Source organism: Notothenia rossii (genome assembly GCF_949606895.1).
Source record: "Notothenia rossii genome assembly, chromosome: 1".
Classification (NCBI taxonomy): Eukaryota; Metazoa; Chordata; class Actinopteri; order Perciformes; family Nototheniidae; genus Notothenia; species Notothenia rossii.
Genome location: NC_136912.1, coordinates 23,999,701 through 24,027,277, shown reverse-complemented (window position 1 = coordinate 24,027,277; position 27,577 = coordinate 23,999,701). Strand labels below are relative to the sequence as shown.

At 39.1% G+C, this 27,577-nt stretch overlaps 2 protein-coding genes across 5 annotated transcripts in view; one reads left to right on the top strand and one right to left on the bottom strand.

The window, feature by feature from the left end:
* The window catches only part of ctnna2 (catenin (cadherin-associated protein), alpha 2), a 314,859-nt gene that overhangs the window by 125,276 nt on the left and 162,006 nt on the right, over positions 1-27,577 (bottom strand). The window lies entirely within an intron of this gene.
* Positions 284-4,700, top strand: lrrtm1 (leucine rich repeat transmembrane neuronal 1). Its single transcript, XM_079683120.1, has one exon. It carries the CDS (start codon positions 1,481-1,483, stop codon positions 3,056-3,058), a length of 1,578 nt encoding a protein of 525 aa, XP_079539246.1. The 5' UTR covers positions 284-1,480; the 3' UTR covers positions 3,059-4,700.

Sequence of the window (27,577 nt, the reverse complement as noted above, 5' to 3'; positions counted from 1 at the left end):
ATTGGGTGAATAATATTTAGCAAATCTGAAATTAGAAAACTGCTTTCTCACAGCAACGTCAAAGGGGCAGACGTTATATGGCCCAATTCATTATAGTCAGTTGAGGAGGGGGGAGGGAGAGTGAGAGAGAGAAAGAGAGAGAAAGGAAGAGAGAGAGAGGTGGGGGGGGGGGTCATTAAAGCTCCTGGTTTAAGCCCAGCCCATTCTGAATATGTAAATGTCTCGGGCAAAAAAAAAAAAGAAGCACAGCAAGAGGAAAGCAACGAGGGAAGAGGGGAGAGAGAGAGAGCGAGAGAGGAAGGGGAGGGGAGCGGCATGAAAAAGTGAGTGAGCGATCAAGGGAAAAGAGAGCAAGAGAGCGAGGGAAAGAGAGCGAGCACTCTGAATTGTGAGTGGCTTACGACACTCAGTGAACAGAAGGTGCTTCTGCATGCGCTGTCAGTGTACGGCTCTGCTGCAAGGGATTGCGCGCTCCTTCGCTTCCCACATTTACCGCCCCTGCCAGCCGACCAGCACCAGCCCTCATTCAGCCGGCTGGGAAAACACCCGGAGAAAGTGCATGACAACTGCAAGCCACGAGGGATGCAAGCGGCTTTTTAACGGAGATCAGACACTGAGATGACAAGGAATACTGTTACACAAGACAACAGTGAACAGGGTTCACCTCTTTAAAACCTGTTTTTTTTTTTCTTCCTGCCTTCGTCACTGAAAGCATGATTACCCGCTTGAATGGATTGAAACCTTACAAGGCAGTGACTGCTCCCAGAGATGGACGATAATATCTGTTGACAGATCGTCTGAAACTTAAACAGGAAGGGGAGGAGAAAAGAGCAAGGCAGATATTTAAAAAGATTTTTCCTTGGTCATTTTTTTTTCTCCTACTGGTTGTCTCTTCTTCCCTCTGATCATTGCAGCAGAGGACTGCGGAGGAGCCAAAGAGACAGAGCTCATGCATGCAGACAGGGGAACTTGCACTTCCTACCATCTAGCTGAAAGCTACTTGGATTCGTTCTCTTTCTGGCTCTTTCACTTGAGGAGAACTAAGACATTGTAAGCCTGCCAAGGATCTGGTGTCCACTGAAAAGAGAGAAGGGAGGGGGGGGAGAATTTGTACCACAGTGGGGTCTTTTTTAGATTCGCACATAATTAGTGTTGGGGCACAAAGCGAGTCGCTGAATGGAGATTGTCAGCTTTTGGATAGGGGTGAGTAGGAATCTTTTCAAATAAGATCGATCAATGAGGAAACATTTTTTTCATCTCCTCTACTCTCCACCCACTGCTTGATATCTAACATAAGCAAAGAGACTTGCCTTTTATCTTTTTCATTTTTGACTTATAAATCTAGTCACAGATTAATTACAAAATCGGAACGAAGAAGATTATTATTAAATATGATGTGATAAATATGATGTAATAGGTGCACAAAACAATATCCAGAGTGGATCAATGGACATTTTCTCAGAGACATCCCTGGATATTTATGCTAATGGATTTCCTTCTAATTGGACTGTACTTAAAGTGGCCACTGAAGAAGCCCCCTGGGTTGATTCTGTGTGTATTGGGAATTTTTCTCAGAACGGTTCCCTTGGTGGAGGGGGTTTGTCCAAGGCTGTGCCGCTGCGACAGCAAGCTGCTGTACTGCGAGGGGCTCAACCTCACAGACATTCCCCGCAATCTGAGCAGTGCCATGGGCCTGTCCATGAGAGAAAACAACCTGACAGAGCTGCGTGAAGGCCAAATGGTAGGTCTGTCACAGCTCACCTGGCTCTACCTAGATCACAACAACATTGACATTGTAGAGGAGGGTGCATTTGACAGGCTAAGACGGGTCAAGGAGTTAGACCTCAGCAGCAACCGAATTGAGATTCTGCCAAATGGTACCTTCAGGCCCCTCCCAAACCTACGCATCCTGGACCTGTCGTACAACAGGCTGCAGGCACTAGAGCCTGACCTGTTCCATGGCCTTAGAAAGCTCACCAACCTGCATTTGCGCTACAATGCTCTCAAGTTTGTGCCAGTGCGGATTTTCCAAGATTGCCGGAGCATGCAGTTTCTGGACTTGGGATACAACCAACTGCAGAGTCTGGCAAGAAACTCCTTCGCTGGCCTCTTCAAGTTGACTGAGTTGCATCTTGAGCACAATGAGCTGGTCAAGGTCAACCTTGCCCATTTCCCTCGCCTCATCTCTTTACGCACTCTGTACATGCACAATAATCGTGCCACAGTTGTTGTCAATACACTGGACTGGACATGGCATTTTCTAGAGAAGATTGACCTGTCAGCCAATGAAATCGACTACATGGAGCCACATGTGTTTGAGAGCGCGCCCAACCTCAAGGTGTTGATGCTGGACTCCAATCAGTTGACCTCTGTGGACCAGCGCATCCTGGATTCCTGGTCATCTCTGGACAGCATTACCCTGGCAGGGAATGACTGGGAGTGCAGTCGCAACGTGTGTGCCTTGGCCTCTTGGCTGAGTGCCTTCCGAGGCCAGCGTGACAATTCCCTGCTGTGTTCAAGCCCCGACACCGCACAGGGGGAGGACGTGTTGGATGCTGTCTATGCTTTTCAGCTATGTGAGAATTCCCCAATGGAGGTAACTACAGCAGGCCTGTACCCTTCTACAAGGGATCTGGCCCAGGGTGGATCTGTTTTCCTGGGCCCATTTACTCCCAACCCTTATGATGGTGAGGGTAGTGAGGTGGTCACCAGTTCTTTCACTGTCACAGTGGGCCATGATGACCTGGAGAGCACCATGCAGATCCACAAGGTTGTGACTGGAACCATGGCACTCATCTTTTCCTTTCTCATCATTGTGCTCATGCTGTATGTGGCATGGAAGTGCTTTCCAGCCGGAATAAGACAACTGAGGCAATGCTTTAGCAGCCAGCGTCGTAAGCAGAAGCAAAAGCAAAGCATGCAGCAGATGGCTGCAATTTCTACGCCAGAGTACTATGTTGACTATAAACCTAACCACATTGAGGGAGCTTTGGTAATCATCAATGAATATGGCTCGTGCACTTGCCAACAGCAACCTTCTCGGGAATGTGAGGTGTGAACCTGCTTTGTGAGTACGTCTTTACCTGTCGGTCGTCTGGATATACAGTAAACCCTGTTTGGATACACTGGGGAGGGGGATATTGCGGGACAGAAGGAATATGGATCTTTTTGGACACTTTTTACACAGCGTCTCACTGTGATGTGGAAGAAGTGTGCTTTATGCGGCTGACTATTTTGTTGTGGATTTACTGCTACTGCTATCTACTGCTGATTTTAGGCCGCTGGGCATGATGGCTACATGACTCTTGGAACTGTTGATATTCTACAGAAACACAGAGAGGAATACATTGTGGACACTAAGGATTTTCTTTCACGATTTGAGCTTTAATGTGTCTTTCTACTTCAGGACATTTAATTATTGTTTAAAAATAAACTGGGGACACACACAAGAAAAAAAAGAAAAGATAAAAACCATTTGTACTATGGTAAACACAATATTTGACAAGCATATAAAATATACAAAAAAAATGTTTAAGTTGGATTACAAATGTAAAAATAAAACTATGTGTAAAATATGTTAAAAGAAGAAGTGCAAGTGTGGAAAAAATGATTCAAGGTAATCTATTTCTTTTGTAAACTACAAAAAATGTTTAAATAAATGAATTGCTATTCACAGTAAACTCATTTGTAGCCTGTGAGAAGCCTGTCAGAAGGGATGAATGACAATAGACGCAGTCTTTGTGCTTATGGACTGGAGAGCCATGTCTCTGCAGTGTGTTGAACCAAAAAAAGAAACGGGGAAAACGGGGCAGAGGGATATCTGCATCTCATCTCTAATGTAAAATCCATAGTCTGAATTTTATATCTCTTCTATGTTTTAACTCTCATAATTGTTGTTTTATCATTCACTGTGTTGGCCTGCTATCAGTGTAGTTTATTTCCCTTTCCCATTGCCTATGTGCGGATAGAATCAAATGATCTACATTTCTATCTGGTAGCATATTTCCATATTATTACATCACTATTTGTGCACCATCCAAGTAAAGAAAGCATTGTGTCAAAGATCTAAAGCTATGCCTCTCATTGCTTCTGCCACTTTGGCTTTCACAGAGGAGTGATGCCTCCTTTCACTGAATCAAGCACACTAAAGGCAACGATCATCAAAACCATGCATTTTCAAATCAAATTACAATTAAAAATTGTATCTGAATCATTGAAGAAAATTATCCAGCAGCTTAAAGGAAGATTTGCACATACAATATTCTTCACTGTGTTTTCATGTGATGTAAAATGTTTGTTCAATACAAGGCCATTTTGAGGTGTATATATATCCTTCTTCCTCTGGTGTTCATTGTGTAAATTAGTGCACTGACAGATGTTGTGTTTCCTGGGTCCTTTGACATGAACAGTATGTTGTGTGAGGAGGGGGGAAGTGAGAGGGAGATGGAGAATCACACCGGCTGCAGAAAGAGGGAACAGACTGCTCTCTAGTGTGCATATTCTCATACTGTGGCTGCATTGTACCTATTGAGCACCATATTCTGCACATCTCCACGGCGGGGGCAACAGCAGTATACTGAATTTGCAGCACCTTTTGGGAAAATATATCAATGCATCAATTTGCCACATTTTTGTGTTATTTTGCGATAAATTAAGATAATGTTTACAACTTGTCAGCAGGAATAAAAATGTTTTAAGAACTCAATGACAATCATTATATAATTAGTTCCGGTAAGAGCAAAACTTTCAAAATCGTCAACAACATTGTGGATACCGTAGGTGTTGTGGGGATCATTTGGACAATATGCAACAAAGGTTCAGAAAAACAGGTAAGAAATGTTCTCATAAGGTTAGCTATGGAATAGTGCTGAGGGATGAGCTGGCTGGGGGTATAACCTGGGAGGAAGCACTACCTGACAAGAAGCGCAAGTCCCTGAGGCGATCATGTGTTTGGCAAATGTTTTGCCTTGGGTCAGGATACATTTTATCCGTACATATTTAATAATGAGTGGTTCAAAAATGCAATATGTTAAGCTCAAAATGTCAGTGGTTGGTAAAACCTACAAACATGTTAACAGTATTTAATGGAAACATTTCAGGGAGGGGACAAGATTGCTAGATCTCAAAAATAGTAAATTAAATGTGTAATAATTATTGTTAGGACAAGATTGTGAAGTCTTTCAAGGAACTGACTAAAAGAGATATATATAAAATGACCTTATTTTCCTCAAAAACTTCATAAGTTTATTCTAAAATCCTACCACATTCTGATCATCCTTATTCATTTAAACCTATGCTGATAATTCAGTTGTTTGAATTCTAATGCACCAAATTATACAACGTATTCTTTCCTCAATTCATATAAGCTGTAGTAAACATGCAATTTCAGTTTGTGGTTTCACTAATCGATACCAAATGTCGCTAGATGTTTAGTTTTTGATTTGAAACAGCATTGTGTGACAGTAACGTAACCCTGTATCAGTAAATAACATCCAACCAATGTCTGAGGAACATTTAGAATACAAAATAAAACTACAAAATGACCAACAAATCCACAATGTACTTCTACATGATTTGGCTTTTAATAGGTTGGTTATCTCGAGTGAAACACTAAATCATTCGTATGTAGTGCTCAAGTAACAAAAGCGCTCACTCGTTTTTTTAGGGAAGACATTTTGGTGAGTGATAATAGCTTAAAGTTGCCCTTTGGGATTTACGATCCATTTCTTATTTATGGTTCCAAGGGCGTTCTACTTTAAGACTCAAGATAGCTGTTAATCATGAACTGCCATATCATGTGAATGCAATGACTGCAGTATGTATGCCAGGGAAACATGACGGGGACACACATTTATTTTCTTCTCCCATTTGCAAATCCTGTCTAAAACAGTTGAGTCCTCCGAGTCCTTCACAACCCCTTAAACATGCAAAAACACTGCTGGGTAAATGTGAGGTTGTGAAGCTTCATTTGTATAAATATTGGATGATGCCTTGCAGACAGGCCAGCACTGGCACCACTATTGATTTCATTTCACTCCTTTCTTGCACAAGCAACAAGGGCGAAAAGTGAGTCTGAATATTTTAAATGCTCCGAGTCCTGAGGGCTGACGTTAAACCACTTATCTGTATTCCGATTCACCTTTAACTCCGTTCTTCCTCTTGCGCTCGGTGCCCATAAAACACAGTAAATGTGGAGAAAAACATCAATTCATCTTACTGACAATAGATCAAATCTCTGCCTGACCTAAGCCTTGGGTGATAATTCCCTGAGGGAAGATGTGTGCTCTCAGACAACATCCATTACAAATGCCTTGATTGATGATGCTCAGTAAAAATCAATAAAGATGAGTAGTAACCAAAATGATCGTAGTGATAACAAATGTATTTATCTCTCCGTCACATTTTCAAGCGTATACTGATGGATGAGGTTGATATATTTTTATTTATATGTAAATCCAGAATTGATTTAGAAGATGATAAGTGGTTGACATGGTGATTTGCGAGTGTCTTACACAAATCAGATCACTGTTCTATCAGTAAGTGGGAGAGAACCATTCTCTAAGAGCAGTACAGCAGGAAAGCGTGACATGTGTTCTGCACTTTGCAGAGCTGCAGCTGTCTGACAGCCGGAGGATATACGGCGTTGTATGAAATTTGCACATGCTAGTAGGTTGGAAGCTATTGGTTTGTAGCTTACAGTATGTGTGCACAACTGAGCATGTGGTGTATGTGAACATTCACGCTGTACACATGGCTGGTTGTAATTAAGCCCAACGGATCTAAAAAGCATTTGATCTCCATGAATACATTGTTATGGGGGCAATTATGAGATGAGAGGTCGCCATAGAAAGATGGATGTAAAGGTAGACTTACTGACACAAAGAGTAAAGGTCACAACATTGAAATGAGAACAATTCAGAGGGGGAGATGTGAGCCACAAGTGGGGCATGCTTTACATGAGGTGTGGATCTTTCTAAAGGTCAAACACTCTCAATGGAGAGACCCTACAGACTCAAACTATACAAGTAGTGTATGTCTAAGATCCCCCTGAAACACCTCACTATCAATCAGCCAGCACTCACAACTAACATTGTCAGATTATTGAACCGTGTTCAAACAGCTAATTGATAAATAAAACATCACGATTGCAACTGTATAACATAAGAATAGAAAAAGGGTCAACTAAAATGCTCTAAGCACCGTGCCTGCATGTACACTATTGCCTGAAAAGTGTGTGAGTCAGTGACAGTACATCACTCTGCAGATCTCTGGGAAACAGCTTGCATCACAACCTGCAGCGAGCTGAGCCCTTAGAGACCCAAACAAATCCTTAAAAAATAAATTAACCTGGCTTCCTGTGAGGGGTATTGATCGGGCAACATTCTGCCATCTCATTGGGACTAGGACTGTGCTGCATAATAAACGCTTAACACCCCCTCATAACTGGATGGAGAGCTAAATCATGGGTGGCAGCATGTACTGCAGTAAGCTGAAAGGAGCTGGTGATGACTAATGACAATGAGTGGGTGGCTTTCACTGCTTCTTTTATAACAGGTGGGTTATCAGGATCAATATTCTAATCATCATCAACATTATCTTTGAAACCAAAACCTCTGACACAACATTTTCTCGTTGGTTGTACAGTATATTCCATTCTCTTGCTCCTCCCAGATACTGTTAATGTTGTTGTTTTAAATGATTTCACTGCACCACATTCAACGACAGCCACTGCCATTCCTGGCATAATATACATATACATGCAAGCTAGTGAAAGAGGGAAGAACATGGAATTTTCTCCTAAACATTACAGATCTCCTTTTGAATAACATACTGTATGTACAACTAAGGGAAGCTCTTAGTTTGCTACTATACCCTCCCTTCATAAAACATGTAATAACTTTAATAAATACAGGGGTCCAATATGGCAATATACATTCATTACCCAGACTATCAGTGCAGGTAACCTATAGCACTCTACACCCACTACCTCATTTACATTCACAATACCCGGGCATCACTGAATTAATAATAACAATGATGGGGTCATTATTATGGCCTACATTCAGAACTGTAAGATAGAGCAGCCTTGTATGCTGAGGAGAGTGAAACTGGTTAGATATTGGGGGAAAGGTTGGTGGCTGAATATTCATTGTAGTGAGACAGAGTGTGAGATGAACACAAGTAGCCATCATTATTATTATTATGAACACTATTATAATTACAATTATTACAACTATTATTATTATTGTTGTACTTATACTAGTTGTATTGGTTACATTATATTTTGAGTGTTTGTGTTTTTGTGTCATCTGTCTTGCTATTGCTAAGTTGGATTAGCCCACTTTTGTATTGCACTTAACATTAAACATCAGGGTCAGTCAGTGAGATAATACATGGCACCAGCTGTGCCTGCATCTCAGGCTCCCTGCTAAGGGTATAAGAGCAGATGTGGGTCAATGCCTAATTTCCAGCATTATGTATTAGTATTATGGTGGCTGGAGTACAAAGCTTTATCCTTAACCGGAGATCAGATTTTCTATTTATGTATTATGTTTTTCATACCTTTACAGATAGACCTTGGCGATGAGATTTAAAAGGAATCCAAGATAAATCAGGCCAACATGATATAACAAATGCATGCTTTTTTTTACACCTCAGGTCTTTATAGTTCTTGTATTTTTGAATCCAGTTATATTGCTCATGTGTCAATAGGTATATCAAGATGTCTAAAGGCAAGTATTATTACACATACACAAGACAAAGAGCCCTCCTAAAATGCATGGATGTGATTCCAACAAATATGTACTGAGGCATATTAGACTATTCTGTGTAGAATACAAACTCCTTGCACTAACACTGTTCTTATTGTATGCTTGAGGAACTATGTGTTGCAGCTTAGTCCAGCACAATAATGAAATAGGGTAATGGTGATGGGGAAATATGATAAAAGTATCAGAAATAAACTATACAAATGAGCGTGTCCAGATAGCAAATGGGCTCATTAAAATGTATCAAACTATATACATCTGCATGTTTATTTTTAGTGCACCTTTGAATGTACACAGCCAGTCAAAATAAATTGGAAAAATGTATGTAAATTGATTCAAGGCACATTTTTCTCATGTGGCTGTAAGAAGAAAACAAGATTATAAAGTGTGACGATAAGAAATACAAATAGGTCATTTTCAATACTGTACATTAAACAGCACCGTATGGATGCTTGAATTAACTTTGCTAGATGTGGGCACTAGTGGCTTTGGAAGGGAAATGAATAAGAAATTAAAATTGGGGACTGATTTCAAAACAAAGCCTTGTAGTCCTCTCAGTTGATTACTGCAAAGTCCTTAACTCAACAGACAGACATCAGCTTAACTTCTCAGCATTAATGCTACATGAGTCATCAGGACAAACACATTGTGTTCCATTCATCATCTTCAGATCACTTCAAATGAAACTGAATCCAAAACAACACTTTGATTAAGTGTTTCAAAGGTACATCACAGAACGTCTGTAGGAGCTTCTTTTGAATATAAAGTGAACACAGGTTAAGTGAAGTAAAAATAGACAGCATTTATCATTTCCCATTTATCTGATCAGTGTCAGGATGAATAAATGCTATTGTACCCGCTCTCCTTGCTCCCTCTCTCGTCCCTATCTGAGGGTAGATTGGCATCTCTCCAGTAGCCAATGAGATGGGCTGTATAAATGGCATTGCCCCATTCTCCAAGTGTCAGCAAAGCAACGAGAATATATTCACTCTTTACCAAACCATTGAACCAAAATGCATCTCTGGTTCAGCAAGTAAGTTAAGATGCATGTTGGAAAACATTTGCAATGTGGCAGTGAGTACCACATCCAGCTCAGGGGCTAAATAATAAATATAACATATAGACTTACCTGTCATATTTAATGCAAGGAAGAAGACCAATGGATCCAGAAAGAATGCCAAAAAGAGAGATAAAGACAGAAAGGAAAAGGTTTGTTAGAATATATACTTGCTGCATGTTTTCGTCCTACTGTCTTCAACAATCTATGATAATACATTTGTTTAACTGCAAAGAAGTGTTCATTTGGATATGAACCACAGACTATTTTCTAAGATATTTGAAAGTGCAACATACCGCTGCATTTAGACTAACATGGCATAGACCAGAGAGCCAGCAGAACCATTTCTTAAACTGAAGGCTTTGTTTAGTGTCTAACTTGTGACAGCAATCCTGGTTGACAGAAAAAGAAGAAGGGCAAGAAGATGACCTTTTATTGGAAAACTGTGCTGCCAAAAGGCTGAATGTGACAGTCCTCCTATTCTGCCAACCATGCAACACAACATTACAAGTATATATGAGTTTATAACTAACAATATGACTGACAGAATGACCTCACCTTAGTGTATATTTTTTACTAACTGCTTGTCTGCTATTTTGTTCTTCTGGTCAACGAACCAAAGACAAATTCTGACACTTCAAACAAACTAAGAAAAGCACAGTACCTGCAGTCAGTAGATTTATTGAAAACATTTATTTGAGTGAATTTATTTTACGCTACTTTTCCCTGTTTATCTATTGTATTGGTGTTAAATAAAAACAATTTGCTAGATAACCATCAAAACAGCGAAATAAACCAAATAGACATACAATGAATTTGTTATGTCTCTTACATATTGAGACATTCATCTTCAAGGTTCAATGACATACATCCATCTTTAAATAAAGTGTGACGTTGAAACCAGCGTCTGAATTAGTAATCATGAGGTATCATAGTTATCTGCCGTCGATGACGATCATCCTTAAATGAGTTAACTGCAATGATTTACAGTATATATAATCTCAAGTCAATTTGCCACTATGAGATCTAACCAGTTTCAAGAAATCTATCAATCCATTGTAATATTAGCTGACCCCTATACTATCTATGCCATTTTATATGCACTTATTCCTTCTTGCCAATTTACACATTATATGTCATCTTGGATGTGGTGGTTAGATATGTGAGATGAAATATAAACGTGACATTAAAAGCAGAAATGCCTGATTTGGGAGGACTGAAAAAAAAGAGAGCTTTTCAGTTTTTCTGGCAAAAATGCTTACGGAATCAATCAATGCATTCATCAATGAAGGAGATATACAGTAAATGAATTGTCAATGACAGCCATGCAATATAAGTCTGCATTTCTCACAATATGCCATTAGGTTTCCATGTTGGTGCTTTAGATTTCAGAGTCCCCAATGCACCCGCAGGCTCCCATAATTATGTTGGAAAATGAACCCAATAACTTTTAAATAAAGAACCTACCGGTAATAACTTTTGAACACAATACATTTACAATCAGATCACAGCTAATGTTTTGTGACAGGGATATTGCTTTTAGTTAATGTGTTACAAATTTCAATTGGCTCCAGTTTCTCAGCAAGTGTATTAATGTCAAATGAGAACAATTATCATTGCATCGTTAAAGAGTGAAATAGGTTTGATTCAAAACTAAATGCGCCTTTGTTATTGGTTTTCGGTATGTGTTGTTCATTTCTGCATGAACTTGAATATTGCCTGATACATCCCTAATGGCCAGCTGAACTGTGAGAGTGCAGGGAAGGAGAGGTAATAGGTGCTACAAAGTCATACAAAGACATACAGTAACATGTACACCGTCAACTGTAGAAAACCTCCTGTGACAGTGTTCAATGACGTTTGACGAGAGATATACAAAGAAGGCCGACAAGAAACACAAGTTTAAGGAAATGAAAAGAGATTGAAATCAAAAATATTGCAGCTTCAAGCATTACAACACCTGTAAATAATAATGAAAAGCATGCAGGTCTGTGGTTATTCTGCCTCTAACAGCTGCCCTAATGTTATGGAACTCAGCCATTTTCAAAGCACTAAAGTAAAGTGTGGTATTATAACATCTGAGTAATCCGTACCCTAATATAACATATTTATTAGGGTAGACACATTGTGATGAAAGTATAGGTAATGGTCATAAAACATCCTCAAACATTTTATTTATTTATGAACAATATTCGCTAACTGTAAATACAAATAAATTACATTTCTTCACTCAGAAGACCGAATCCATTCACGTTTGGTAATCAGTTGTAATACATTCAAATGGACATGCAAGTAAACATGGAGTAACATATAATATTAAATGATTCAGTCTACATTTCTAAAACATTATTTGGGATTTGTATTATTTCCAAATTATAGTCTCACTCTCAAAACAAACCAAAAATGATTTCATATTGCTAGTTTACTGAAGCAGTCTGCCATGATTTGAAAACACTCCAGTTGCTCTTGATGTATTATATTCAGTACCTTATGATTGGACTAAAGCTTGTTGTTTATGTGTAAGACCTTGTTTTTAATAGGTTACACTTTGAACAAGATTAGCAAGGTTAGACTTTAAAACCTAATCCCTGTAAGTGTTACAAATAAAAAGGGGTTTAGGCTGTCTTTACACAGATCTGCTTCATGTGTTTTTAACAATTCTGCCCACCATAATCCATTAAGTGTCAACTTCACTAGCATTAATTCAATCATTCTCATAATCAAAATGGTTGCTCTGAGCTCCTGCTGCGGGGCTTAGTGATGGTGTGTGAAGAATGAAAAACGCATATTAAAAATGTGCTGGAGCATGCAATCCCCCAAAAAGGCATTTGCTGCGCTCTGCATGCACCAAGGACATGCAACAGTAAGGTCAGGATCAAACATCGGCAGAATACTGAACAAGTCAGCCTCCTGGGCTGGGATTCCTGGATTCAGCTCATCCCCCCCTGTCCAATGGTAAAATGTCTGATCGCTCTAGATACACCGTCCCTGAAGGTTTGCTGAAAACTTCCCACATGCAGCACAATCTGGAGTGCAGCAGGCGTACGCTCATCAAAGCAACAAATCCTGTACTGTCTACATGTGTTTATGAAACAAATCACTCTAGCTTTTTCAGATGAATTTTCCCCATCCATATACTCCACTTCTCCAAACTGACAAAAGCCTCTACTGTTAATCTTCAGTCAAAATAAAATAACCTTCAAAATAACCAACATATACAGATTACTGTTACGAAAAACAGCAACACATTAAAAGCTCGCTCTGCCTTTATGCTGAGAAACCTCAACAGTCAGGGGCCTTGGAAGCGTCCTTTTAGTGTTGCTGGGCAACCAGAGAGTCAGCTTCTGTCCAGTGCTTTGCTATGACATCAGTTCATGTAATTGTAATTGCAGGAGAAAAAAACCATTGCATTTAAGTCACGATGCGGCAGAGCCAATTATTGTGATTTTGGTGTATACTGAAACAGTGGGCAGCCACCACCAATACTATCTGTTCTCACCATCCATCTACAGCATAGCTCATATTTTGGTGCAGAAAACTAAATGAAAGCCCAACCTTTGTTGACATTTAATTTGACAGAAGAGAACAGGCTGTGAAGACATACAAAGTTGAACAGTTTTTAAAATTGGGGCGCTGAGGATGCATGCAAGGTTTGTTTTTTGCTTGATGGACAAAAAAAAGGTGCCTTGATGCATAAGCAGCCCTCAGATCCAGCTAAAAAACAACATTCACTGCTTGGCTGTTACGACCCTGATCGTTATGTGTATTGTGAGTGTAGAGATTTTTCCCTCCTCCTGTCTGTGTGTGTGTGCGTGCGTGTGAGCAAGCAGGTGGTGCCCGTTAGCTGATTAGCTACCTTCAACAGGCTGATTAGTCCACCTGGGGAGACGGGAGGATATTTAACTGCAGCCGTGCAGTTCCTCGGCCGCTCTTTCTGACTAGACTTCTCCTACTCCCAACACTGTTGCGCATTTGTCCTGTTGCGCTGTGTTCGCACTTTGACCGTGTACCTTGTCAGTCTCTCCTTACGGGGAGACTTAAGAAAGTAAGCCACGTTACCTGTCGTTGCAGGCACGCTGTATTTTTTACTCAGGAGTGCAAAACCCTTTTTCTTTGTTTAATTTGTTTTCTCCTGTTTAATGTTAGAGTAGGTAAGAAGCCTGTACATTTATTTTTCTCATTCGCTAGGTAAGATTTTTGTGTTAGAAGGTTTCTTTGTTTTGTGGTTTTGTTACTCCTGGGTGTGTATATTTTGGGTAATTAAATTTACCAAACGCTTTCTCTGTCTTGGCGTCCATGTTCTTGGGAGTGGGAAACGAGGAGAGGGTGCACATTTTATGCTGCGCCTAGGTTCCCCTAGATCTGGGCGTAACAACCTGAGAAACCTGAACAGTCAGGGGCCTTGGAAGCGTCCTTTTAGTGTTGCTAGGCAACCAGAGAGTCAGCTTCTGTCCAGTGCTTTGCTATGACATCAGTTCATGTAATTGTAATTGCAGGAGAAAAAAACCATTGCATTTAAGTCACGATGCAGCAGAGCCAATTATTGTGATTTTGGTGTATACTGAAACAGTGGGCAGCCACCACCAATACTATCTGTTCTCACTATCCATCTACAGCATAGCTCATATTTTGGTGCAGAAAACTAAATGAAAGCACAACCTTTGTTGACATTTAATTTGACAGAAGAGAACAGGCTGTGAAGACATACAAACTTGAACAATTTTTAAACTTGGGGCGCTGGATGCATGCAAGGTGTGCTTTTTGCTTGATGGACAAAAAGAAGGTGCCTTGATGTATAAGCAGCCCTCAGATCCAGCTAAAAAAAAATGGCAACATTCACTGCTTGGCTCACTGCTGGAACCATAGTTTATTTCATTCAGGACATAAATGTTTTGCATCAAACAATGGTTTTTGCTTCCCATGTTATTAAACATGTGTAATGTAACCTGTGATGAGCACATTATGTCAGAAGACACCTATTTGAAGATACAAATGTTTTGGAAAAGGAAGGAGAGCCATTAGTGCAGATCACAATGTACTGTATTGACTGTGAACGATTCAAATGAAGGCTGAAAAGAAAAATCACATTATTTCTTGTGTGGAATTTTTATGCATGTACCCTTCAGGCGAGTTGTGTTTCCTCCTCCATTGAAATCATGCGGGAGTACAATGTGGGAGTGGGAATGAGAGTTGTTGTTTTAAAGCTGGCACTAATGAAACCCATGGGTCCACAATGACAATTGGAAGATGTTTGATGAGAAAGTGGTCCAGTTTGTGCTCTGTTTTTTGGCCATGTGTGTCTGTCAGTGCAAGAGTATGTGAAAATACAACAGAAAGAGAGAGACGTTACAAAAAAACATCCATAACATACATTTTGTGGCACAAACAACTATTTTACCTGCCATATGGTCCTCTTTAATCTATGAAGGTTTTAGATGTCCCTTGACTGAGCATACGTAGATATATTATATTTATTTTGGAACAAAAAGTGCAAAAACTTTTAAGCACATACCATCTACCAACAGCTTTTTGTCATTATGCCTATTGGAAAACATACAGTAATCCTTAAATGGAAAAATCTTTCAAAAGCATGCCGAAAACTAGGACAAAGTTCTTTAAAGTTTTTAACGGATAATGTAACTGCAGGATTTATACGATTATTCTTTCTGTTACCTGTGTATTTTAATACAACACTAAACACATCTATTAAACTGAAAATAAAGGAGGTGAATAGTAAAACTGTTATTTTAGCCTTGACATGAGATGACAGAACAATAGAGACTGAAAACAAGTTTAAAGGTTTGGAGGACGGAGAGTCAACAATGCCAAAATCCAATACAACCAGATGGTCTCCGGAACAAGCATCGCCTAAAGCAAGCTACCTCCCCCATCTCACAATTGACTGTACATTCAAGCATGGACCCACACCAAACACCTCCTTATTCCTCAAATTAATGATACAGGAATTGAGTAGCAAAATGGGTGATTATTATATAATCTGCTTTTTTTTTGGCAAGACATGATGTGGCAACTTCTTTTTAGAAACGCAATATGTGTTTAGCTTCCTCTCTCAAGCCTATCCTATTGTTTCTATTGTATTTTCTATGGTTTTCTGCATATTCACTATGTTTCCATCTTATTAAAAAAAGACACACGTCTTTCTAGCATCTTTTCCAGGAAAAAAAAAAGGTTAGGGCAGTGAGGATGCAAAGGATGCATCTAAATATCCTGAACAAATGGTTCTATTTCCTTGGATGAAGCACAAAGTAATCAGTGAGCAACCTCTCTTGCCCCTCTTTCTCCAGCCTACGCTCTAACACATCCCACACTCACAGATCTACTGAGAGAAGATGGGTCTGTTATTGGCCACAGTGTAGGAGACTCATCAATCAATCATGAATTAATGGTTTGGCCATCTCACTGAAACACATGCAACCCTGCAGTCACACCACCACATGCATACAGACGCCTGGCCTTGTGGACAAAATCAAATCACAAAAGCCATTTCATTAAACTGAGCTGCGATTCAATAGCTGTAATCATTTACTAAATGATTGTTGCAACAAAAAAAAAAGGCTTTTTCAGTCACTGTTGCTATGCTACAAATCCTTTAATTATAAAGCCTACCACATTAAAAAGAACAATAAGTTAAAACAACAACAAAAGCGTACTTTATACAGAAAATTAGCTTAAAGTGGTTTTGTCTCTTAAGCAATATCATGGTGCTCATTGTGTCCGTCAAATAAGGACAAAAGGAATAAAAAACCTTTAATGAAAAACACTGGCAAGCATATTGTGGTCCACACCAGCCATAAGGACCTCTGTAGGGGGGGTGACAGGGGATCTCCTCTCGAGTCATTGTTGTTTGAAAGGCCACTGAGCCTCTTGATCCCTGGGTAATATCCAGCTATCTGTCTGAGTTATCACCTCTCCTGATTTGGGTCACCCTGGCTGATTTAGGTTTTTAAGTTGTCCACCATCCCCCACGGGTCACAGCGCACACCCACACACAATCCAACATTCAGTTTGACACCAACATAAACAAGCTTAAACTGAAAGCATGCAATTTAACAAATATCTCTTTTCGGTTAAAAAACAATATCCAATCGGGGTCGTAAAAGTCACACATGTTACTCATGTTGAAGAGAAAGATGGAAGACTAAGAAGAAGTCAAACTATTACATATTTGAACCTACTTAAGCTGAGTCATGTTGTCACAAGTTAATATGGTTCTGTGTACATTTTGCACCGATTATGACCCTCCGTTACTTATGCTATATGGCAGTGCGCTTATCCATTGTCTGGTATCCCTAATTTGGCTAGATAGACAAAGATATATTGTTATGGCCTTAATTAAAAAGGTAGTAAAAGATGTTTAATTGCAGTGCCATCGTGTGGGCTATTACAGCGTGTGGTCAACATTCATTATCTTGTATGCACTACAATGTACTTTCAAGTGAACTATTAAATAAATGATCATTCATGTGGGCATGCAAGTGTAGGGGAGAAAGCTTTTTTTGATTCTACACATACAGAAAACTATAAATAAGTTACATATCAAAGTGTTAATAGCCTTGTGTTAGCAACTGCGGATAAACAAACTGTGATTGTTATTTCTGCATTACATTCTTTAAAACCAAAGGACAAACTCGGAACAGAATAATCACTGCTGTTTTTATTTTTTTGAATGTGTTTTGCAGAATACAATTAGTTATTTCTGATGTTTTCTCATTGTTAATATGAAAATTAACCGTCCTCTTTTGGAGACATGGTGGTTTGGTGACTGAATGTTTTAATGTGTATCTTAATAAACCTTTCTTTTCAAGATTATGCTTATTTTATCCTATACTGTAAGTCAATGTTTGTTTAAAAAAAAAATATCATTCACTAAAATGTAAGTAACATTATTTCACATGTATATTTTTTAAACCCTCTACTAGTGGAGCATGTTGAACCTCATTTCCAGTTCAGAATACAGCTCAGTGTTACTCACCCAACACCCCCAACCCCACCCTGAGCTACGTATCATCTCCTTCTAGCCAACACTTCCCAGCTCTGTGACTAACAGATCGCTCCCCGGCCCTTGAGGAAGACTAATATCCTGTCCTCTTTTACTGTAATGAAAAAACGTCGGCCAGAGAAAAAGGATTGGAAAAGTGTGGATAAACGACACGCTGCTCATGATCTGTTCTGGGTGTGGCACCAGCCCATGTTTGTCATTTCATTTCAAGAACGGTTAATATAAATATATAATAATAATAATAATAATAATAATAATAATAATAAATTGTAAAATGTGAAGATGTTGAACACTATTCAAAAAATAAGATTGTAAGGGAAATACAACCCAATTATTTTTTCAGAGAAATTCAAATGGCAGCTTTGCATGAAACTGTCCATGCACAGACTCCATGTGTGTAGACTATAGAACAATAGAGCAATAGTTTGAGACAGTGAGACTAAATGCATCCATTCACTAAAGATGGAATTACTGACCTATGGCTCAACTACAGTGTGTCGCCCCAAGCTTTTTCCCCACATCTACCAACTGGTGTTCTCATGATCCTGACCTCAGCATAGATGTCAAAGATAATTGGTGATAACAGCGTGTTCCCTGCTGCTTTCCCTCATATAATACATCACTTGCCATTATGTAGTCAACATCCCAGTATTGCTACAACACTGGGCCTCTGTTTGATGAAAACAGACGTAATCGGTCACAGATAAAGAACGGATTCATCATCTGGGGTCTAGGTCAAGGGGGCTCTTGACAGCCTTTCCAGCAGCACTGAGGGTCTGTGTAGTGCTTCTCTCACGTGCACACACACATGCACACATCCACGCAGGGCCCAAGACAACATCAACATACTTCTCGTGATTTCTTATTCTTCTCAAGACTTTATCCAATATCAGCTGTATCTCTTCGTATGATTCCTGAGTAGAAACCATGAAATTGTATCTCCCACAATCTTTGTATTATATGTATTGCTTTCATCACAATCTCATTTTGATATGTATCCGTATATAAATAGTCATGTTCATCATTGTTGAGCTAGTTGTTGCTGTCATCATATGTTTGAAATGGTGTCTCCCACAATGGTTGTATTATATGTATTGCTTTCATCACAACCTCATTTTTATATGTATATACATAACTAATAATGTTTATCATTGTGGAGCTAGTTGCTGCTGTCATCATATGTTTTCATTTGTGACGTGCATTGCTGTTCAAACCGGCTGGGCTGGCATCAATGAAGATAATGACACACTCCAACATTTATTTGGCTCACATTTGGAAGTTATACTTAACACTGTAACCTAACAACATCTATCCATGGACCTTTCAAAGCTGCATTTGCATGTTCACTAAATAGAACAGCATGTGATCATAATAAAGTACAGGTTTATCCTTAAGTCATGCAAGTCAAGGAAATAATGACAGACTAGGAAAAGCTACACTTTGAATCAGAACAGTAATACAAGAAAATAAATTGTTGCATGTCTCCAACACACCAAGACATGCATCTTTCTCCTGATCAGTGGATGTGGAGCAGCACTGACCAAACCGCCTTTGCTATGTGAACCCCATAAAACTTTTGCTATGACCAAACCACCTTTGCTATGTGAACCCCATAAAACTTTCATGGGCATATTTCCTACAAAAGGTAATAGTTTCTGACAGCCCCACACCCACACATTGGGCCTTAAGGACGTGCTGGAAAAAGGACAAAAGTGAAGCCAGAGATCTGTTTCTTGCTGCTTAATGTAAACCGAGTCCCCTGCAGCTGTTGGTGTGTGGAGTCAGGTTTGGGCTAGTTTCAGATGGTACAAAACACAAAATAAAAACAAAGAATACTGAGCCAAGGAGACATTGGTTATCCTCATCCCTCACATCCATAGCAACAGTTATACCGTCTGCAGTGCAGTGGAATGTGATCCACTTTGAGCTTGAGTTTATTCAATAAGCCTTTATACACATGCATCATTCATAGCTGAAAGAGCTGCTTGAGAACATGACACAGGACCCACTTTCTTGACTGGCTTTGAAAACAAAGCTGGCAATGATATGATGCACTGCATCACATTTGCTGATCATTTCATTTCTAGATGGGTTGGATGGAAGCAGGTGAGAAGCTTTCATACCATCTCATGTTTTGCAGCGGGATACAAATAACCGTGCACCTCAATAGGATGTTTTCAGACACAGTACTGACCTGACACGGAATTTTAAAGCAAATAGCAAATACTGAACTGCAATTTCTAAGGTCAACTGAACACAGACCATTTGTAAATGCATCCAGAGGGATCCTGTAATTGATTAAAGAAGATCAGTAAGAAAGGAGAGGTGGACATAATTCTGCTCAGTAGTGATTACCAATTCATTGATTTGTGGTCTTAAAGGTCCCCTATTATACTGTTTTTCATCAATATATGATAGGTCTCAGATATAAACAAAACATGTCTCTGAAGCGCATGGCTCCAAATACCAAACAGTTCATGCATTGTAGCATCCCATAATCCCCTCTGTTTCAGCCCTGTTTCAAAAGTGCTGATTTTCTGTCTTTTACTTTAGATGGAAGTAAGGAGCCACTCCCCTCAGAGAGACATTTAGTTAAAAGGAACACAATGATGCTCTAGGAGGAGATTCAGGTGATAAGGTGGGGGGTGGATTACCCTGGTTGGTTATTGGCTAATGGTTACACAAGCCATACAAACGTTATGACATCGTAAAGTGGCCAAAATCTGATCAGCTCATTTTCTGACATGTTTTTATAGAAATGGATCAGGACAAAAAGTGAGTAAAAAATGTGTTCCTGAAACTTTCTGAATCTCTTTACACAGAGGGGACACATGTTTATGTATAAAATACATTACAAAGTGGATTTTGCACAATAGGCTCCTTTACTTACAACATAACATAATGCAATCTAGTCAAATGCAGCCCAATCTAGCTGTGATTGTGCTGTTGGCCGGAGTGGGACTCCAGATAAACCCTTCAGGCAGAGTCTAGGCAATAGCCCATAGCAAGCATGGAGGCCTGTGTTAACAGTATGCAATGAGCTCACACAGCGAACACACATAATTGACAACATCAGTTTTCAGTGAAAAGCTTCTGGAGGATTAACTTTTGGATGCATCACTCTTCCATATGGCCACAGTGGAAGCTATGGCATGCGTTACACCATTGGATTGGAAGTACAACGAGCACATGGCTACTTCGGGAGAAGGGATTAATAACAACAAATGTGATGTCAATCTGGTTGGCACTTTTACAGAGTGTGGGAAATCTAAATATGTTTGTTTGATCATCTAATCATTTAAGCTGTTCTGTGAGAGAGGCATTCGGGGAAGGGAGACTTTTCTAGAATGTTAGCACACAGTTGGTGAATGTGGAGTTCACTAAATCACTATAGTTGCATTGGATATTTTAATATTTGGGACTGACTACATATCAGATCAAAAGTCTAATCACAAACAGCTTGATATTTTTCATTGAAAAAAGAACATTTGATAAAGGAGCTCCAATAAATGTTTTTGTTATGTCTGTAAGGGGGGCTTTTGGCTTTGCCTTAGGAAACATGCATTTGCAGTTATCTCTTGTTTAATAGGATATGTCTGACCTTGTAGTGAATGACGTTCGGTAGTTAACATGTAGAACAATCACTTTTGCTGCAAAGAGGTAATATCGAGCTGCTTACATATAAATGATAGATGGAACGACCAGAAGAGCCTCTAACCAAATTCCCCATAGATCAATGGACATTTATCTGGTAATGTGACCTGCTGTTGCACATGGAATCCTACCTGTCTAGACCTGCTAAAGCTAGGGCTCTCTGGAGCTGCTTTTGACCTTAGAAAATCTGCAAGCGAAAAATAATGAAGTGGATTTTTTTTGGGAAATAACAAAAGAGAGTATAAGGCTACACAACTAAGTTGAAAATAAGTATAGACAAAACATCTGACATTTACAAATGATAATTGTTGTATTGCCATCCTTTGAGGATCACTGTGCAGGCAACAAGGATCCTGAGACAGATGAAGGCCCATCTGAGCAAACCCACAAACCAAGAGGGCCATCAATCAAAGTCTGTGCATTTTTGGGGTTGGGCTGTGAAGTTAGCGTTAGCATCTCCCTGTCTGTCATCAGCTGAATATTTCTACAAACACAGGCGCTGTCAAAGCTACCTCCTGTGTTCAAAAGAAGGTTGCGAGCTTGGTGAGGAAAACCAGATTGGCTCTGTAACCTCTGCCGACCATTATCATGATGAACATACACCCTAGTCTAGTGGAATATCCCAAGTGTCTCGTTCATTATTACATTTTTGGCTTTTACATCTTGAAGGATCCGACCATTAGGCACCCACCAGCTTTTGCAATTCAACATGTCAGTATCCGTAGGGAATTGTAGATTGTTGTTCAAGTTTTTTTTTTGCCTCACTGCCTGGGGCGTTGAAGGTTTGGTAGTGCTCTCCATTTGACTAATTCTAAAACAATTCTAAACAAGTGCATAAATCCATACAGATGGGGACTGCAATTCAGAGGCAGCTTTGGCTCAAAATGGACTGCTGGACTTAAGGCAAAGTTACAACAGTCAGACTCATCCAAGCACATGAGATAGACAAATAATGTGTGCATGTGTGAATTGAGAAGAATACATGTGAAAATAAGAAAGGATCAATGAGAAAGAGATTCAGAAGAGATGGAAGGAAAAAGCCTAGATGAAAAGCAGTCATTTGCACAGCCATATTAAACTGTATGGTATCTCAGGATCTGAAGCAATAAGCCATGGTACCCTCTGAGAACGCTGCGACACACTCTGCAAACATATTGTGCTTAAGGATATGTTATCCAGCGTTTGCTTTTATACATATGTTTTATGGGGGTCCATGCTGCAATATCAAGAAAACAATTTAAAAGGTTATTTGCATTTGCATCAAAAATATCTTAATGACTCTGAATATAATATACCTTCATGGATATGGAGAAAAAGATGACGGCACCATAAGACATGCATACACATGATGTAATTAAAATAAATAGTTGCAATTGTTGGGAAATAAGCTTAGCTATGTAAGAGTATTGATACCATTCATGTCTGTATGGTCATGACACTAGAGCCAGCATATGATTTACCGTAATTTTCGGACTATAAGGCGCACCTGAATATAAGCCGCAGCAGCTAAATTGAATGATGTGTACATATATAAGCCGCACTGGACTATAAGCCGCAGTGCAATAGTAGCTACAGAAGATGTACTGTGCTGTGTAAACTGTACTGTATCACGTAGCGTTTCAGACACACAAACTTTTCAACTTTCAAACTTAAACGGTGCGATCCCAGCGCACGTACCGGCAGTGATCTACAGCAGTGGTTTTCAACCAGTGGTACGGGGACAAACTTTCTCGCTCTCGTAATGTCTGTCTGTCTTGCTCTCGTTCTGTCTCTCGTACCACTCTCGGTTCCATTTTTACTTTTGCGCGCTACCTGTCTCACTCTTTTCCGGCCTCCAGCTTTTCCTGCTGGAGCCCGCCGCTTAAAGGTGGGGGGCGCGGACCGGCCATAGAGCCCATAGAGTTAAAGGTGGTGGACTGTAACCTGTAAAATCTATAGATTTAGGAGGTCCCCTAGTGGCCGTTAGCTGTAAAAATCCATAGATTAGCCGCACCGTTATATAAACCGCAGCGTCGAAAAATGGGAAAAAAGGCGCGGCTTATAGTCCGAAAATTACGGTACTTACAGCTTAACAAGGAAAACAAGGGGACACAGCTAGCTTTAGCACACTCTACCAACCCATCAAACTATTTGTGGTTAACTACATTGTGTTTTTGTAAAACCTGTCAACATAATAAGGTTTAACAGGGTATACTGAATCATATTTCCAAGCAGACATGAGATTGGTATTGGTCTTTTCTTCAAATTATTGCCAACAAAACAAATAAGTGTATTTCCCATTTGCTCAAACTTCTTTGTTTACTAGTTACACTTTGTTTGTGTTTCTGCATTTTTTAAATAAATGAAGCAATTTAAATATATATATGTATAAATATATAATCGAAGAGTGAAAACAAATATGTAAGCCGATTGAACATGATGCACCATATTTTCCCAGAATTATGATCCAATATCACTCAATAGCCGTTAAGTGGATATCATATTACTGTAACCATAACACAAATACAATTTCAGTGTAATCCTCTGCGTTCATAGATAACACATTAGCCCATCAATAACAGGTGTAACCTAAACTAAAGCGTCTATATCTTCTTAGAACCATGACAGAAATGATGTGACAGAAGGCAATACCTGTCGCCTGTGTTATAACGAGCTTGTTAAACTATATGGAGCCTTGTTTCCAACAAGAGCCACTAACCAGCCACTGCAACACGTACTAGTCCATAAACTTTTATTGGTTCCCACCCATTGCATCCCCTGTCATTAATTGTCAGGATGGGTGGTGTGTTTCATTATTAAGTGCAATCTAACCTTGTTCACAAGTAAATTAGACCAAGAACATAAAACATGTCTGATGACTCACACCGCCAGTTAAGTGAGAGCATCATTTAGGATAGAGGATATTGAAATGCACAGTATCATTTGAAAATTCAATACCATTTTATTTCTCATGTATGACAAATCTATTTTATTACATTTAAACCCCTGCACATGTTTGCTTCACCTAAGCTTACTTACGGCCTAGGATTAATTTACACTATTAAATAATTACGTTTTAATTGTTGTATAAACACAGCATATTTTGCTTGTTTGCTTTGAATGTACGTATGGATCAAACTGAAAGGTCATGCTTGAAAGAAATCAATGCCATTCTATAGGGTCTACTACATGTAAGGTTGTGTACTTTTAGATCAATGGCTGTAAACACCTTCTTCATGCACCACGCTTGATTATTTAGATCTTTGTAGGCATCCATTTACAGTATTACCATACACATGGCTTTGGGCATCAATCAGGACAAAGCACACGCATTGCATAACATATTTAAATAGAAAATCCACCTTGAGATAAAATCATATCATAAGCTATATCACCAGACTTTTAAACACAGCTTTTCTTCTAAAACATCTCTGTAGTGACATTTTATTTGTCCTTATACTCTTGTAGTTAGTCCAACCATTGTTCTAAAAGGGGCTCTTAACATATTTAACACCCAAGGATCAGTTAACAAGGAGTACCACTTAGCCTCCTTTTGGTAGAAATCTGTTTCTGGCCCCGGATTCCATGGAATTGCAATACTAAATCGTTGGAGAACCACTTAGGCAGCAGAGGCCACTACAACAGATTAACATTGCCAGTATTACTACTGAATTTGGCAGAAAAGTAGGCCATGAGCAATGATGATCTCAAGCAGCAGAAGCTCAAATGGTGTATGTTGTTTGGATAAACCTTTGCGTTGGGTAAGGGGTTGGGGTTTCAATCATCAAAGTGTCTCTAAACAAGACAGTACACGAGTTATGTCCTAAATACATGCATATTTAAATCAATCTAGGTATGGATGTATAGCAACACCATGTGGCCATTCATAAAGCACTTTTTTTATCTGGCCGATAACTCTGAAGCATGGATTGCATGAATGTAGCAACAACAACCACAACTCAGAGATTCACTTTGTGTTCATTATGCATACAGTATAACTCGCCACCAGCCACTCAGCATGACTGTCTGACACTGCATATCTTTTGATGAAGATCCAGATTATAATAACGAAACAGACTCTACAGACAAATATTAAAATGAATGATTAAAATAAGTGTGTGACCTTCTTGGAGATATGCATTCTGAGTGCCTTTTAGCTTGACTACACTTATTAGAGGTTTGTTTTGGAGTTTGTGCTGCATTGGAATATTGATTCAAAGTACTATATCTTTGTCCTTCTTTTGCACCCACTGACTTGAATACATAATCATACTTGTTAACATTTTAGTCCTCAAGCATTTGGATGACTTGTTAGTGTGTGGATTGAATACATCATTCACTTCTGTCTCTAATAGTGATTTATGGCTTACAGCCTTTAGTGGCTGATAAAAGATAGACAGCTCACTGGTCTGCTAACAACCTGCCCCTAATACACATCTCTAACACTCACTGTATACTCGGAAAATAATAGCGGGTATTGTAGACAGTATTCAATGTTACGTGTCTAGTATATGTAATTTGTAATGTAAAGCGCTTTGAGCATCTGGAAAAGCACAAACATAATTGTAATTGATTATTGTTAGTATGTAAACAAACCCTTCCAGGCTCCATGTTAAGATTTGAATCATCAGCAGTAAATAATGGCAAACTGTTATGAACAGAAATCTGGGTGTGATTGAGACAAACAAAATCAAACATAAATCTTTCAAACTGTTTCTGTTTCTCTTGCCAACCGAATAAAAGCGGTATAGGTAATGTCTGAACTTTTTGCTTTTCTCCCCTTCAGCTCTTTGATAAAAGTCGCAATTTGTGAAACAGACAGACCTGTGAATGAAACCCTGCAACATTCATGTTGAATGCAGTATCTTTATATTGCTCTAAAATTCAATAGATTCTGATAAATTGTTATAGTTTGCCAACTATATCACTGATTAATATGTTTTCTAAACACACTTGAGGACTACACATTTATGTACATGAGGAACAGGCACTTTGTTAATTATATTTGTGTTTGACTTGTAAACTCTGTACATCACATACTTTAACTGTGGGTATTAGTTTGATATTTGACTGATATGATCAGCCATGCACACTTGTTTTATTCAGCCCATGAGCCTCTAGCTGCTGCTCATAAAAAAACTTGCTTAACGTGCCTGTGTAACCAGGTCATGCCACTCAGAACCATGTAGTATAATGGGTTTAATTATGAAAGACAACTCATCATATGCAACATAATCAGATCTAATTCATATGACGTGTTATTAGTCGGAATGTGGGGGTTTGGAATAAGTGAGTGGTGCGCAAGCTGAGCCTGGAGCATTAAATACCTGGATACAAAAAATAAATAAATAAAAAAGGTAATTATTTATATGTGTAGTTCCTTTGTATACATAAACTTTGTAAATGGCTTAATGCCATTCTGTTTCATAATGCAAGTCCATTTGAAATAGGTCTGTTTCTGCCTGTGGGCTACTGGATAACAACCATAAGCTGAAAACTTAACTGATGTTAAATAATGTTCAGTTGGGATTAAGGTTGTCAGTAGAACAGCAGTCAATCTTGCCTCCTGCTTCATCATTTATTTAAAATGTGTCATAATCATAGCCTTAGGTGCTGTTCCTGCGACCCAATGTCTCTCAGAGGAGATGCAGTCATGATGGCTGACAACATTTGCCATACAAAACAGTCAGCATTATTGTAAGATTTTTTTTTTTTTTTTAAATAGGTTCCTTGATGATTACCTGGGTGTTTTCAGGCTCTATTTTATCTCTAAAATATTGTTATATTTGATGTTAGTCGGTGGCTCTGTTGCTTTTCTTGGACAAAGGGACACCAAATGTATTACATTAATGTCTCATGCATGTCAGCGTGCACTTACCTTCAACATACCAAGGAAATAATGTATGTTTTGATAAATTAATGCTGTTTTGGGGTATATACGTGTCTGGATAGAACATATCCAACATGATTACGGTAGATGTCCGACCCTTCATCATGTAATTGGTTTTAATCTATGAAGGACAGACAAATGTATTGTGTTGTTTGTGTGGCATTAGTTATCCATGTCCCAGACATTAATTAGGCATACATACACATAAG

Bases quoted from the DNA above. Each gene is read 5' to 3' on its own strand.
- lrrtm1 (XM_079683120.1), top strand. From the start codon at position 1,481: ATGCTAATGGATTTCCTTCTAATTGGACTGTACTTAAAGTGGCCACTG.